At 41.9% G+C, this 16,290-nt stretch overlaps 1 protein-coding gene across 1 annotated transcript in view; it reads right to left on the bottom strand.

Moving 5' to 3' along the window:
* LOC134334235 (kinase suppressor of Ras 1-like) overlaps positions 1-15,800 on the bottom strand; it is a 58,289-nt gene extending 42,489 nt beyond the window's left edge. The window contains exon 1 of the mRNA XM_063016473.1: positions 15,337-15,800. Within this exon, the coding sequence (XP_062872543.1) occupies positions 15,337-15,531 (195 nt within the window). The 5' untranslated portion in view covers positions 15,532-15,800. The remainder of the gene's footprint in view (positions 1-15,336) is intronic.
* Positions 15,801-16,290: the final 490 nt, after the last annotated feature.

Here is a 16,290-nt window from a genome sequence, read left to right as displayed (position 1 = left end):
AATCAGGATATGTTTTACTGTGATGGGTGTTTAACAAGTTTCGCAGGTTGGTGGATTATCTTATTTTATTAAAGACTAGTGTGTTAGTCTGGTGTGGTTGGTCTACTCATTAATTGCCAGCTATTCTGCTTATGTCATATATAGCTACGTATCACTCCACATTTTCTCCACAAGGCCTGCTAGTATAAGCATAGCATCTTGCTTTATATAGACAGTGCCTTCCTCTTCATTTTCATGTTCTACTACCAGCATGCAGAGCTCTTTATTAACAGCTACCTTTAACCAGCAGCAGAAGTGTAACCAAGACCCCATTCTCTTATCACAGATAAACCACAGGACTGAAACTGCATCAGACACCATTTAAACGAGGTCATTTAATTTTAGGACTTTTGTGCTAAGCTTAGGAGGCCATAAAGGAATCAAGACTTTGTATATATAAAAGAATACTTTATCATATATCTGCCTGATCACTAGCTACCACATCTGCTACACTAAATTCCCTACTAAATTCATGGGTAAATGTGCTTAATTTCAAGAACCTTCCTTGTCTTTCAGAAATCACAGATTTTATGGATTTTTACAGAAAAGTGCTACATTTCATGGCAGTCATTAATTTACACTCATGAATTAAATGGTACAATCAATAAAAGCTACAATACGCAACACAGCCCATCTTAATAGTTGAATGTGAACCTAGAACATTCAGCGACAGTGCGAGGCTCTGTCTCAAAGACGAAAAATCTGCCGCTCAGGTGGCGCAGCGGTAAAAGCACACGCTGGAACCAGAGCTGGGATCTCGAATACATCGTATCAAAAATCTCAGCTCTGCCTGCCGGCTAGGCTGAGCAGCCACATGAACAACGATTGGCCTGTTGTTCAGATATGGGTGGGATTAAGCCGGATAGGGTCTCTCTCTCATAACTAATGCAATTACGCCTGCACAGAGATGAGAAAAGTGTGCTCTCAGGGTGTGTCTCTGTACACAGTGCTGAGCTGCACTGCACTCGTCAAAGTGCAGGTAATGCATAAAAATGCATACGGCTGCTGCCCACGTGTCGGAGGTATATTAAAGTATTGTTTGAGAATTTTGTCAATAGAAAATCTATGAAACTAAAGCTTTTACATCTTTTCTTATTAAACCAAGTATGCACAAGAACCTCCTTATCAGGATCTCTGTGGGACTGAATGTCTACAAATCACTTATTAACTAACTTACACCTAGAACAATTTAGAGCAACCAATCTATGGTCTTCATATTTTTGAGGAGTGAGAAGAACTAAGGTACTCAGAGAAAACACAGACATGGGGAAGTTGTTACTGCAGAAAAAGTGTACAATTGACTATATGTTTCGGTTTAGTGTTAAAAAATAAAACAAAAGCAGTTAAGATTCAGTAAGATTCTCATGTCTTCATTGTAAGACCTTTACTGTTATAAAGGATATAACCAAAGCCCTACTATGAGCTATTTCAGGTGAAATATGCAATTTGCTGTGAAACTTCAATGTAAGGTATGTGTTTAGTGACTTAACATTGTGGTGGTGTAGTGCGCTCACAATGTTTGATGTGTGTGTTTACGTATTGAGTCAATGGAAAAGTCTGCTTCTCTACACACATGATCATCTCATGCAGTCTGTGCTGCACCTCAAAAGAACAAGCAAGTAAAGTATTGTTTGTCTATGTACAGTTTATTTCTTTCTTTATAAACTCGGCAAACTCTAAAGACACTCGGTTACACTGGCAGTCGGTTAGACAAAAAGTCCGCGGGATGGGAACACAGACAAGTATTTCTGTCTTTTTGTTTATTTTTTAAAATATTTTTATTTATGCATTTTCTCCCCTTTTTTCTCCCTTTTAGCGCATCCGATTGCCCGATCACGTCATGCTTCCTCTCCACCAATGCCGATCCCTGCTCTGATTGAGGAGAACGAAGCTAACCCACGCCCCCTCCGACACGTGGGCAGCAGCCGTATGCAGCTCAGCACTGTGTACGGAGAAACACCCTGAGAGCACTCTTTTCTCATCTCTGTGCAGGCGCCATCAATCAGTCAGCAGCAGTCGTAATTGCACCAGTCATGAGAGAGAGACCCTATCCGGCTTAACCCCACCCATATCTGAACAACAGGCCAATCGTTGTTCATGTGGCCGCTCAGCCTTAGCCGGTAGGCAGAGCTGAGATTCGATACGATGTATTCGAGATCCCAGCTCTGGTTCCAGCGTGTGTTTCCATCAGTAAACCAAGCCCAGAAATTATTCTTTATTCCCTTTGTCCACACATCCCCATTACAATGAAAGCCTCTGATAATATCAGCATCCTACACAGTGTTTAGAAGAGCAGATTAGTAAAGTAGCATTAAATTTTCAGCAGGTGAGAAGCAATAGGAGGAGCTGCCGATATGGCTGCTTGTGAAGATGCTTTTGGATGATTTGCCCACACAGCAGGGTGTTAGTTTGCACCGGACACGAACATAACACATGGACTGCTGCTGTATTCAGTGACTATCTCCGCCATCATCTGCCTTCTCCGTTACACATCTCAAGGGGCGGCATGCGAATGCAGGGGTATTCATAGGCACCTGCTTAACTTAAAAGCCTGACAATAGACTCTCTGAGCTTCTCAGATCCAACAAAACGCAGCCAACCTTGTGTGCTGCGAGCTTACACAAAGCGGAAAAGAAGCCAGTCACTTCATCATGGAGAACACGATGAAGAGACAAGACGCAAAATGTCTGTCTGTCCAAATTGACTGTGGCTCACAGCTGATCAGTTATAAGATACACTGATCAGCCATGACATTAAAACCACTTTTTTGTTTCTACACTCACTGTCGATTTAATCCATATACCATATAGAAGCACTTTGTAGTTCTACAATTACTGGCTGTAGTCCATCTGTTTCTCTGCATGCTTTGTTAGCGCCCTTGTTAGCGCCCTTTCAATGGTCAGGACTCTCCCAGGACCACTACAGAGTGGTGATAATATTACAGATATTATTTAGGTGGTGGATCCTTCTCAGCACTGCAGTGACACTGACATGGTGGTGGTGTGTTCAGACATCAGCAGACACAGCAGCGCTGATGGAGTTTTTAAACACCTTACTGTCAGTGCTGGACTGAGAACAGTCCACCAACCAAAAATATATCCAGCCGACAGCGCCCCGTGGGCAGCATCCTGCGACCACTGATGAAGGTCTAGAAGATGACCGACTCAAACAGCAGCAATAGATGAGCGATCGTCTCTGACTTTACATCTACAGGGTGGACCAACTAGGTAGGAGTGGACAGTGAGTGGACATGGTATTTAAAAACTCCAGCAGTGCTGCTGTGTCTGATCCACTCATACCAGCACAACACACACTAACACACCACCACCATGTCAGTGTCACTACAGTGCTGAGAATGATCCACCACCTAAATAATACCTGCTTTTAGCATGAAAGCAGGCTAAAAAGATATAGACTACATTCAGTAATTGAAGGACTTCAAAGTGCTTCTATATGGTAAGTGGAGCTGATAAAATGGACAGTGAGTGTACAGTAGAAACAAGGAGGTGGTTTTAATGTTATGGCCGATCAGTGTAATTTGAAGCTAAGTGTGCTTCTGGTACTCCTTGCTTGACTAGCACCCTAAACAGTCCATTTTATTATAACTAATGATTAAAGGATCATCCAGTTGCTAAAACGGATTGCAATGCATGGAAGAAACTTCTCAGTTGTGAGAGGTAATGAGTGTAATTGTAGACAGCAGTAGCTCATGTTACATGTCAGACTGAGTTAGCCGTGCACAGTGACCCTTCTAATTGTTTACAATAATACCAGTATGGCATCATGGAAACTACTATACACTGCAGCAGTAGGGATCTGTAGTCTCTTATTAGCTATTAATTAATGTCAATTCAAGTGTGAGTGAAGATGACTTTTAGCTGGCTGATTGTAGTTACATACAATGCTGTAAATAAATAACTGCTCCTGTTCTAATTGCCTCTTTTATTGCATATCATCCCAAATAATGTTGACTTTTAAACTAAACCTCACACTAAACTCAGGTGGCGCAGCGGTAAAAACACACGCTGGAACTAGGGATGCATCGATACCATTTTTTCCCAACCGAGAACGAGTACAAGTACATGTATTTTTGTACTTGCCGATACCGATACCGATACCAATACCTATTTAGAATACCGTTTTTTAAAAACAAAAACACATGTGAGAAGTGACGAGAAGTTTAATGATACCACGTCCAAAAATGCACGTCAACAAGTAGCGAGTGATCAAAGTGTTTGTGCGCTGACGTGATGAAATCAAGGAGGAAAAATAAATGAATCTGAGTGGATTTGGCAACACGAACAGCATGGATTGTTCTGTAGTGAGTTGGAGGTTAATAAATATTTTTGCAATGTTGGTGTTTTGTTGTTATGTTTTGTAGAGAACGATCAGGTCAGAAATACTGTAAAACGTGTGTGTGTGTGCCGGTGTATTCTGATATAAACTATATTATCCCCCTGTCCCACCTGTTTACACTCCTCTCCTGCGTTTCCCCTCACATCTTATCCTGCGTTCTCATTGGCTGTTCGACATGTCACTCATTCCCAGTCGCACATCTGAGATCAGATATCTGACGTGCTAGAAAACTCGAGCGCTCGGTGAGCCGGTCGGATCGAGTTGTTGGATGGTTCACACTTAGCGATCGAGAGCCGAGTTTTGATCGCCGAGAGAACGCCGAGTTGCTCCCGAGCCGGCAAATCTAGCGCCGACCAGTCGCCGAGCGAAAATCAGGGCAAAAATCGTGTAGTGTGAACTTGTCTATTGCCGCCTTGTTCATGGTTCATTCCCAGACTGTGTTTCCAATTGAAATCGAAGCCTCAGACCCTGATTAGGCATCTTTTATAGACTGTTACCCAGCATATCAAGTTCTCTTAACATTTCACACATTTGCACACGTTCACTTTCTACACACACACTTACTCGTAATCTTTCTCGCGATTCCTACAGTAGCTTTACAGACTTTTCTCAGAACGCGCTGTACTGTTTCCACCCATGTAAATATCCTAATCTGAGCACAGTCACTTTATACACAATAACAACAAAAGACAAGACAAGGTACAAGACACAATAACACACAACCTATGCTAACTACTAAGCTAAATGCTGAACACATGAAACATGAACCTTAACCCTAAGCTAAGGCTAAACATGATCTTAGACTAACACAAGACTAGACCGCATTACTAAACAAGAATTACAACTAGACACATGAACCAAAATGCAAGACAAGAATCATGAACAGGATAACCACAAAGCCAATAACATGATAACCAAACTACTCAAGAACATCCACAAAACCATGAACCACAAAATAGCCTCTGCTGAATGATCCACAGCTTCTCCCTTAAATGCCATGAGCATATTCCTTGAGACAAGGTGCAGCTGTGGATAATTAGCAGTAGACCCAGTGGCATAACTAGGAGCTCATGGGCTCCAGTATCAAAAAACATTTGGGCCCCCTCAACAAATTTAATTTATATATATACAGTAAGTCCTTGGGTTACGGCGGACTCGACATACGGTGTTTCGTGGTTACGTCGCCATCTCCTATCATCTCCTATAAATGTATTAAGAAAGTCTTGTTCCGTCATTCCGATGTACGCCGTTTGAGACGTAAAAACAAAGTTCGCACGGGAACTAGTTAGCGAGCGGAGCGGACGAATACGAATACTGTACCGTGAATGTGCTCCATGTGAGTGACGTAGATGCTTATGTAGGTGGGTTCCGACTTACAGCAAAAATCGTGTTACGTCGCGTCCGTAGGAACGGATCTCCGGCTTAAGTCGAGGACCTCCTTTATATTGGTCTAGTAACGTTAAGCAGGTTACACAGCGTCCCAAAATCCCTTGCTGTGCACTCACTGTATATTTTGATTACATGTATTCTGATATTTCATTGTGTTTCAGTTATTGTAATATTTTACTTAACAAAAATATTGTCGTGTTTTTAGGTCAGCTACTATACGGCGCCCCTGGAGCAGACAGGGTTAAGGGCCTTCCTCAAGGACCCAACAGTGGCTGCAAGTAGGAGCAGGGATTCGAATTCTCAACCTTTCAATTGATAATCCAAAGCTCTACCCACTAGGCCAGTGTTTCCCAACCACTGTGCCGCGGCACATAAGTGTGCCGTGAGAAATCATCAGGTGTGCAGTGGAAGATTATCCAATTTCACCTGATTGGTACTCTAAGGCTTAATACCTGCTGCGTTGTCTCACTCGCAGCATGACTATGTACTTTCGTATTTCTTCTTCGTCTTCTTCTGTTTTTACTGGCGGTTGGCAACCCACTTAACTAGAGCAAGAAGTTGTACTGCCCTCTAGTGGAAGAGAATATAATTGTGCTGCCTGTCACTACACGCCGCTCGCTTAGAGTCTAAGAAATACGAAGAAGAAATACGAAAGTACATAGTCAGGCTTCGAGTAAGACAACGCCACATGTAGTAGCAATGGATAAATATTTGAAAAGAAAAAGTAGTCAATCTGACCTGGGTCCTGGAGAAAATTCCGTCCCAGTTGAAGACACTAGCATGAGTAGTGGTCAGAAGAAAGCAAAAAAAGGTGAGCTTAAGACAATACAATGAAAGTTATCTTGCCTTTGGATTCACTTATACTGGGGAACCAACCGAGCCAATTCCACTATGACTGGTGTGCTGGGAAAAATTGTCAAACAGTGCCATGGTTCCAAGTAAACTTAAACGCCATCTCCAGACAAAACACCCATCACTTTTGCTTGCACATTTTTGTTTGGTGGTGTGCCTTGTGATTTTTCTAATGTGAAATATGTGCCGTGGCTCAAAAAGGTTGGGAAACACTGCACTAGGCTACCACTGTCCCTGGACCGATGTCCAAAAATGTTCACTACATATGCTGTTGGAATAATATTGACACTACTGGTTGTGTACTAATTCGGCATTATTTACTACAATCATACGCTGTTTAGGATGAAGCCAAAAATTTGACCTGTTGTAGTTCAAAATATTGTTCTGTATTTAAAGAGTAAAAACTGACCTGTTTATAGTAGCTTTTATAGCAAACATTGTTATACAATTCTGTGACGTGGCTTCTGTAAGTACTGCCGGCTTAACATGTTTATTGTTTCTCTCTCCACTACGGAAAACGATCTGTGGAAGGAGCAAACAAAAATGCAAAGGAAAAGAAAAAAAGCAGCAACGATTAGTAAAGAAAAGCGTAACAAGAACGAGGGAAAAGACAGAAAGAGCTGCACAGAAACCGCATGGGGATTTCCTGATGCGAATAAACAGTTGGTCTAGAGGCCCATGCTCTCCACTTGATTGGTCTTCAGCGTCTGTGTAAACTTTCCTTTTCACAGAAACTAGGTAACACCAGTACTGTTCCACATTCTAACGTTCCTTTAAAAGCAAACACAACATTACAAGGGCTAATATTCCTAATTTAATATACAGTGTTTAATATAAGTATTTACACTCTTATTCTTTTTTATGGCAAAACAACAATAACGTAACAAAAATAAAAATTTTAATTGATCGTTTTTGTTAAAGGAAGAAAATTAGGCTACTCAATGCCTACATCACTTCATGTAAAATAGTAAATGCCTGGTTAATATCTGGTTGTGCCACCACATCAGCAACAATGACCAAACACTTAAAAATACTATAGATCGCCGCTTAGGTGGCGCAGCGGTAAAGTATGCTAGTGCACCATTTGCAGAGTTGGGGTTCTGAATGCATCGAATCGAATCTCGACTCTACCCTTCCGACTGGGCTGGGCGGCAGCATGAACAACGATTGACTGTTGTTCAGGGTTAGAGGGTAGGGAGTCGGATCATAGGTCCTCATAACTGGTGCGACCGTGGGCCCTGCTGGCTGACTGATGGCGCCTGCACAGGGCTGAGGACTAATGCTGATGGGGGTGTGGCCCTCCGTGCACAGCGTCCATTAGTGTACCAGTGTATCTGTACTGATTGTGTACCAGAGGGGGCGCAAGTCAGTTGAGAGGCGTCCTCAGTCAGTGGTGAAGGGTCGAATCAGTACAGAGGACGCAATCAGGGTAATTGGACACGACTAGAATAGGGGAGAAAAATTGGTGGAAAAAAGTGGGGAAAAATAGATTAAAAAAAAAAAAAATACTATAGATCGCTGCTCGGGTGGCGCAGCGGTAAAAACCCACACTAGTGCACCAGAAGTGGGATCTCGAATACATCATATCAACCATCAGGTCTGCCATCTGGCTAGGCTGAGCGGCCACACGGACAACGATCGGCCTGTTGTTCATATAGGGGTGGGGTATACGGGGGGCCTCCTCATAACTGATGCACTACGACCTCTGCTGGCTGATTGATAGCGCCTGCACAGAGGCGGGGAAAGAGTGAGGATCAGGGTGTGTCTCTCCGTACACAAGGCTGATTCGCATATATGCACTCGCCTAGTATGGGTGACAAAATGCATATGGCTGTGGTCTTTCTACATATATTTGTTCAAGAGCCTCAGATGAAATTAATCAAAAAATGCTTTGTGGCCTGTAGGGGCGCATTTACATGAGCAGCGGCAAAACCGTTTTCATGCTGACTATGCCGTTGAAGACTGAAGAAGTCATTCGGATTGAGTGACGAAACGTATCTCTACAACAAACCTGTGTCCAGATGAACTGATTCAACTTTGTGGATTTGTGTACCTGGATTATTGAGCATGCATCAACTGACTATGCTGTTGTTTCCTATAGAGTGAAGCGGCGCCGCTTAGCTTGTGCCGCTTAGCTTGTGCCGCTTAGCTTGTGCCGCTTAGCTTGTGCCGCTTAGCTTGTGCCGCTTAGCTTGTGCCGTTGTGCTCGCCATAAAAATTCACCTGAGTGAACTTTGATCCAGTTTGCCGCTGACCTTTTCAAAGCACCTCCAATGAGACGAACTGTTTAATATGACGTGGTAAAAGCAACTGAGGCACTATAAACAACGCTCAACATAAAACTTACAGTAATCAACAACCGAGGAATTCCATTAGTGGAGAGAACTTATGAGCAGTAATAACTGCTATAGTCCTATAGTCACATGTGTATGAAATCAAACACCTAGCCATGCAGTCTACTTTAACTCTCTCCTGGACCACAACAAACTGCCCCACCTACTGGGGGAGCACAGAGAGAGCTGCACACTACACACACACCTGCCACCAGGTGAGGGACAGTGGGTGACCATGTCACACACACACAAACACACACACACACACACACACAGGGTTTCAAGGTTTCTTCCTGTAATTTTAAGGGATTTTTTCCCTGCCACTGCCTTTGGCTTGCTCAAAAGGGTTTTTTGCTCTGTCGGTCCTGGATTCTGTAAAGTTGCTTTGAGACAATGTCTACTGTAAAAAGCACTATACAAAGGAATTTGACATGACTTGACTAAGTTTAGTGTTCCTGTGTTGTTCTTTTAGTACATTAATTTCTGTTAATTTTTTTATTCTGTTTTTTTTTTAATTATAAGCTGTTTAGACTCTCTCAGAAAAGCTGATTCTCACAGTTTCTCAGCACCCTGAGCTATAACACAAGTTTAAAAGTGAAACAGTGAGGACAATACAGATAAACACAGATACATGTGGATGCTTTTAAAGAGGATTTATTTCACACAAATGCAGATTCGTCTCATATTTGCACTTTGATGACGTTTTACCACAACGCTTAAGCCAAGTGCAGCCAAAGCGGCTGTTTGCACCAAGGCTCACTGTGAGCGAAGCGCAAACGTTTCTCATGTGAATGCACCCTAACGCAAGACTGTTAAACCACCGCTATTCATTTAAATCACTGCGGTCTGCACAGAGGTGCAAGGATTCATTAGCAAAACAAAGATTAATACCATGTTGCATGCAAAAAATGCATATATATCTCAAGTTCCTGTTTTAGATGAACCAATGCTGTTCATCTGATTTCTAACACCCTAGTATACTACTCACGTATGACAACATGATACTGTACACTCTACACAGTAAAGATAAACCTGTTTTATGATGACAAGTGGCACTAGGTAAACACACAGGTCATGTATCATGTGAATTTGAAATGCTAAGTAAGTATACACCAATCAGCCATAACATTAAAACCACCTCCTTGTTTCTACACACACTGTTCATTTTATCAGCTCTACTTACCATATAGAAGCACTTTGTAGTTCTACAATTACTGAATGTAGTCCATCTGTTCTCTACATGCTTTGTTACCCCCCTTTCATGCTGTTCGTCAATGGTCAGGACCCCCACAGGACCACTACAGAGCAGGTATTATTTGGGTGGTGGATCATTCTCAGCACTGCAGTGACACTGACATGGTGGTGGTGTGTCAGTGTGTGTTGTGCTGGTATGAGTGGATAAGACACAGCAATGCTGATGGAGTTTTTAAACACCTCACTGTCACTGCTGGACTGAGAATAGTCCACCAACCAAAAATATCCAGCCAACATCGCCCCGTGGGCAGCGTCCTGTGACCACTGATGAAGGTCTAGAAGACGACCGACTCAAACAGCAGCAATAGATGAGCGATCGTCTCTGACTTTACATCTACAAGGTGGACCAACTAGGTAGGAGTGTCTAATAGTGTGGACAGTGAGTGGACACTTATACCAGCACAACACACACTAACACGCCACCACCATGTCAGTGTCACTGCAGAGCTGAGAATCATCCACCATTGAAGAACAGCATGAAAGGGGGCTAACAAAGCATGCAGAGAAACAGATGGACTACAGTCAGTAATTGATAAAATATAAAATAGACAGTGAGTGTAGAAACAAGGAGGTGGTTTTAATGTTAGGGCTGATCGATGTAAATAAATAGTTATAAAAACTGGAATGCAAAACCAAAAACAAAGCCAGTCACAAGGATACCAGGATTAAGTTTTAATTAAGTTTAAATGAAGTTTTATTAAGTTTATGGATTTTAGGGTTGACTCAAACACAACCAAATCAAAATCTAAAAACAGGCTGAGAATCTTCACCCTCAAGGTTGACCTACATTGCTTGACAATGACAAAGGCTTGAGATAAACCACACATTTGTGTTCCAGCTGACGCATTTACCAACATTCATTACATCAGCAAATGAATAAATATGACCTTTTAACAATCTAGCGAAGCAAAGATGTGACATGATAAACCAAAGTACTGTAAACAAAAGATATCAATAAAAGACAAAATGCTACCCTTCTTTTCTATGAACCACCCGGGCAAATATTACCACTATCAACACCAGAGTAGAAAAACAGCCCCAGACTAGAATATTATCACTTCTCTGCTTTACTGTTGTTTTGATAAACTGTGATATGATAGGGACGTTGTAGCCTAGTGGTTAAGGTACTGGACAAGTAATCAGAGGGTCGCTGGTTCAAGCCCCACCACTGGCAGGTTGCTGCTGTTGGGCCCTTGAGCAAGGCCCTTAACCCTCAATTGCTTAGACTGTATACTGTCAGTCGCTTTGGATAAAGGCGTCTGCTAAATGATTCTCAAACTGTGAGTAAGTAGCACTTTTCCAGTCCTGTCGTCTACTGTAAAATATTGTATGTCTTAGCCCATGGTAAGAGTATTACCTTGGATACCCTTCTGAGAAGTGGTTAAAAGAGAAGTGGTTAAAAGTGGTTAAAACACACGCTAGCACACCAGAACCGGGATTTCGAATACATCGTATCGAGTCTCAGCTCTGCCTGCCAGCTGGGCTGAGCGGCCACACGAACAACGATTGGCCAGTTGTTCATATAGGGGTGGGTTAAGCCAACTAGGGACTCTCTCATAACTGATGCAACTACGACCTCTGCTGGCTGATTGATGGTGCCTGCACAGAGAAGGGGAAAGAGTGCTGATCAGGGTGTGTCCCTCCGTTCACAGGACTGGTCCGCAGCTGATCTCATCTGCTGTGGGTGACTAAATGCATACGGCTGCTGCCCACATGTTGGAGGGGGCGTGAGTTAGCTTCATTCTCCTCAATCAGAGCCGGGACCGGCATTAGTGGAGAGGAAGTGTGACGCAGTCGGGCAATTGGACGCGATAAAAAAGTCGGGAGAAAAAGGGGAGAAAATTCATAAACAAAAATATTTTAAAAAAAAGACTGCTACCTGTTGTTGAGTAGTTTTGATTACTGGAGCTGTCTGTTCTTTATACTCCAGAAGTATTGGGCTTCAAACAATGTGGTCGCTTTCAATCTGCCTGATTGTGTTTTGGATACAAATGATGTACTAACCCCACATCAGAAACCTTCATTTTAGCCTTGATTTGATGCTGGAAAAGCCCTTATTTGCTTAGAACTATTTCACTTTGGACTAGGGATGTAACGATGCACCATAAGACAGTTAAAAATCGGTGCACATGTGCCATGATTCGAATCGATTATTCATTTAAGATGAATCGATATTCACTTTAAACAGCAGAGGGCACTGGCGCTATTCACCTCGCCTGGTTGACGGCACTTCACAAAGTTGCCAGGTAGGGGATTTTCCTGCCAAATGTATTTATGTGAGGATACTTTTTTTATTTGTAATATTCATTCATTTATATAATGTGGGATTTGTTTTAAAATTTCATTTCAGTTTTTTTACACAATAAGCATTATTTGGCATAGTTTGTACCTACCTCAGAAATAAAAGAGAATTCATTAAATAAAAGATAAGCACAAATACAGTATTTAAAAAAAAAGAAATAATAAAAGAAAACTTTGTCATCATTTGTCTTCAATTTCATTTTGTTTTAAAAAAATCGGGAAAAAATCGTATCGTGAACCTAATATCGTGAATCGTATCACATCGTGGGTAGAGTGTATCGTTACATCCCTACTTTGGACACATGCAGTTAATTCTGATGCCATATTTCACACTGTCACTATACTTCTTAGCATAAAAGGATCATCTGAAGAGTGGCTGTGAAAAATTCTCTGCATTACATTCTTACAGTTGTGACAGTATACAATCTAAGCAATTAAGGGTTAAGGCCTTGCTAAAGGGCCCAACAGTGGCAACCTGGCAGTGGTGCGGCTTGAACCGACAACCTTCTAATCACTAATCCAGTACCTTTAACCACTAGGCTACAGCTTCCCTGATGTCAGCTCTGGTGTGCTAGCGTGTTTTACCTAGTGACTGAAAATGCTTAATAGTTGCTTTGATGGGGGTGTAATAACAGTGCAGGCTTTTATTCGTGTTGTCTTAGTGACTGTTTTAGTGGTCTGTCAAGTTTGTAAAAATGAAGTATTGAAATCTGGTCCCCATTTGGGTCAATTCCTGTTTTTAATTGTTCAGTAAAAATCACCCTTATTGTTTGGCTTAGGGCTTTATTTGGACAGAAATTTTTTTGTTTATTATCTCAAACCGTTATGTACTTCAATCCATCCAGCCTAGTAACTTAATGAATCACTAGCATTAGGGATACACCCTACATATGCAGCCAATGCCCATATTCTTTGTTTCTTTATATGGGCATTGAACATTAGAGTGGCCCAACCTTATTTCTGAAGATCACATCCAACACACACCTGGCTTTGATTACAGGATTAGGTGTGTTCGATTCATGCTGAAACTAAACAAGCCAAAATTTCCAAGAATTAGGTTGGGCACTGGCAACCTACTCCAAGAAAATACAATATTATCAGAGCAGTAAGTAAAAGCGTTCCGAAAGGTCTGTGCGATACTTCACTTCTCATGCCCCTGGTACAACTCCGTCAAAAGGTTCAGACAAGGGAGACCTTCTCCTTTTCTAACAATCTTTTCCTCAGTGGTCTTAGTCTCATTAGTTGATCACTCATTTTCTGCATGTAACAGCTTGTTCAGAAATGTGTGGGGGAGCCAAATGGCTAAAACTCACAGGAACAGTACAAACACATCAGAGGCCATCTGTGGTACACAGCTGACCAGAGATTCTCAAGTCAAACCACACTAATGTAATTCTGAATTAAATCCTGAACCCTGCTTCCAAGAATGTAAAGGAAAAGAGACTGCCATCTCTTGACTGTCAAACTTAAAAATATACAAAGAACCAAAGACAAAAGAGCAGCAAAATATTATTAGAATATCCTTTAATTCAGAGGGGTTGTACATGTTTGAGGCACTAGTTTGGGTTGGCAAATGTGTATTTTTTTTGTTCAATGAATATTGTATAATAAACATTTTGACAAGCAGCTTGAATCTCATCACAGGTAGCCAATCTTCAGTAATAAAGCTAAAGAAACATGTGTGTTGTCCTTAAACACAATGTTATAAAGCCACAGCTTTTGCTTCTCCTATTACAAACATTGTGGTGCAATATACCTGTACCTGATTAGAAATACAACAGAGCATCAGTGACAAACAATCTTGTTTGCTAAAATAAAACTAAAAAAAAAGCCTGCATTGCATACATATATATATATAAATTTAAACCACCTCCTTGTTTCTACACACACTGTCCATTTTATCAGCTCCACTTACCATATAAAAGCACTTTGTAGTTCTACAATTACTGCCTGTAGTCCATCTGTTTCTCTACATGCTTTGTTAGCCCCCTGTCATGCTGTTCTTCAATGGTCAGGACCCCCACAGGACCCCCACAGAGCAGGTATTATTTAGGTGGTGGATCATTCTCAGCACTGCAGTGACACTGACATGGTGGTGGTGTGTTAGTGCGTGTTGTGCTGGTATGAGTGGATCAGACACAGCAATGCTGATGGAGTTTTTAAACACCTTACTGTCACTGCTGGACTGAGAATAGTCCACCAACCACAAATATCCAACCAACAGCGCCCCGTGGGCAGCGTCCTGTGACCACTGATGAAGGTCTAGAAGATGACCAACTCAAACAGCAGCAATAGATGAGCGATCGTCTCTGACTTTACATCTACAGGGTGGACCAACTAGGTAGGAGTGTCTAATAGAGTGGACAGTGAGTGGACACGGTATTTAAAAACTCCAGCAGCGCTGCTGTGTCTGATCCACTCATACCAGCACAACACACACTAACACACCAGCACCATGTCAGTGTCACTGCAGTGCTGAGAATGATCTACTACCTAAATAATACCTGCTCTGTAGTGGTCCTGACCATTGAAGAACAGGGTGAAAGGGGGCTAACAATGCATGCAGAGAAACAGATGAACTACAGTCAGTAATTGTAGAAATACAAAGTGCTGATAAAATGGACAGTGAGTGTAAAACAAGGAGGTGGTTTTAATGTTATGGCTGATCAGTGTATATCTCTCTTTGGCTCTAGTAATGTTTGTGTTGTGTGTTTATTATTTCACATTGTAAAAGAAAGTGAATATGTTGGCTCACAGCTTGTTATATCAGTGTCACCCTAACAGAAAGATAATATTGACATTAGATTATTACCTCCAGTGTGCGGATCTCTTGCTGGGTGAGGTCGTTAGTGGCGGCGCACTTTGTTCGGAGCCCCTGTAAGTTGGAGATGGAGATATCGATGATGTTTTGGAGAAGTTGGCACTGTTTGAGAGCTGCAGTCGCCGCGTTGCTCCTCGACACCTGCTGGTCTTCATTAAGAACCATGTTCCCTCCTACATGGTCCATCCCTCAGCATTTGGCACTGCTCTAAAAACTACACGTGATATCACCAACACTATCCAAAACACATATCCAACACCTCAGCTTTCAAAGGTTAGCTCTCAAAACTGACGTACCGAGGTGAAGAGTCTCCTCAAGGTGTGAACGTTAAAGTCTAGTAAACCCGTCCGAAAAAGTTTAAGAGTCGGTTCGGTGGGTTAAAAGCCCTCCATTTCTTACACTAACAGCTATTTATTTAAAAAAAGGCAGCAACAAAGTAGTATTGACAAATTATATCATTAGTTTTCCTTGAGTTTTTCTTACTGAGCGTCTCTCGCTGTTTTACTCCTCCTGTCAGATACTGGTAGCATCGCTGCACGCTGTGCATTATGGGAAATGTATTTCTTACCTAGAACGTTAATAAAGCAATAAGCCACGAGAGACCGTGCGTCTTTCCCCGTGATAAAATCATAGCAGTAACGCACGGTCTCTCGTGGCTTATTGCTTTTATAAAACGGCGGTCAACATAAAATATAATAAAATACAACAATGTTCAATTTATAAATGTTTTTGTTTACAAAAACACTTACAAAAAGCATTCTTCCGCGACCCCAGGTAGTTCGTTAACAGTGTTGCTAGGCAACATGAGGGCGAACATAACATTAACTTTTTCTTTTCAGTGGCGTATTAATATGGAATGATGTGAGGTGGTCATAGGTGTGCGTTTATCGGGGATTTTACAACGGCTTCGAACGCGGCTCAGCCAATCAGATTTTAGGACCGGAA

The sequence above is a fragment of the Trichomycterus rosablanca genome, chromosome 20, assembly GCF_030014385.1.
Source record: "Trichomycterus rosablanca isolate fTriRos1 chromosome 20, fTriRos1.hap1, whole genome shotgun sequence".
NCBI lineage: Eukaryota > Metazoa > Chordata > Actinopteri > Siluriformes > Trichomycteridae > Trichomycterus > Trichomycterus rosablanca.
The sequence above is the reverse complement of the archived record's forward strand: the minus strand, read 5'-3'. Positions and strand labels throughout refer to the sequence as shown.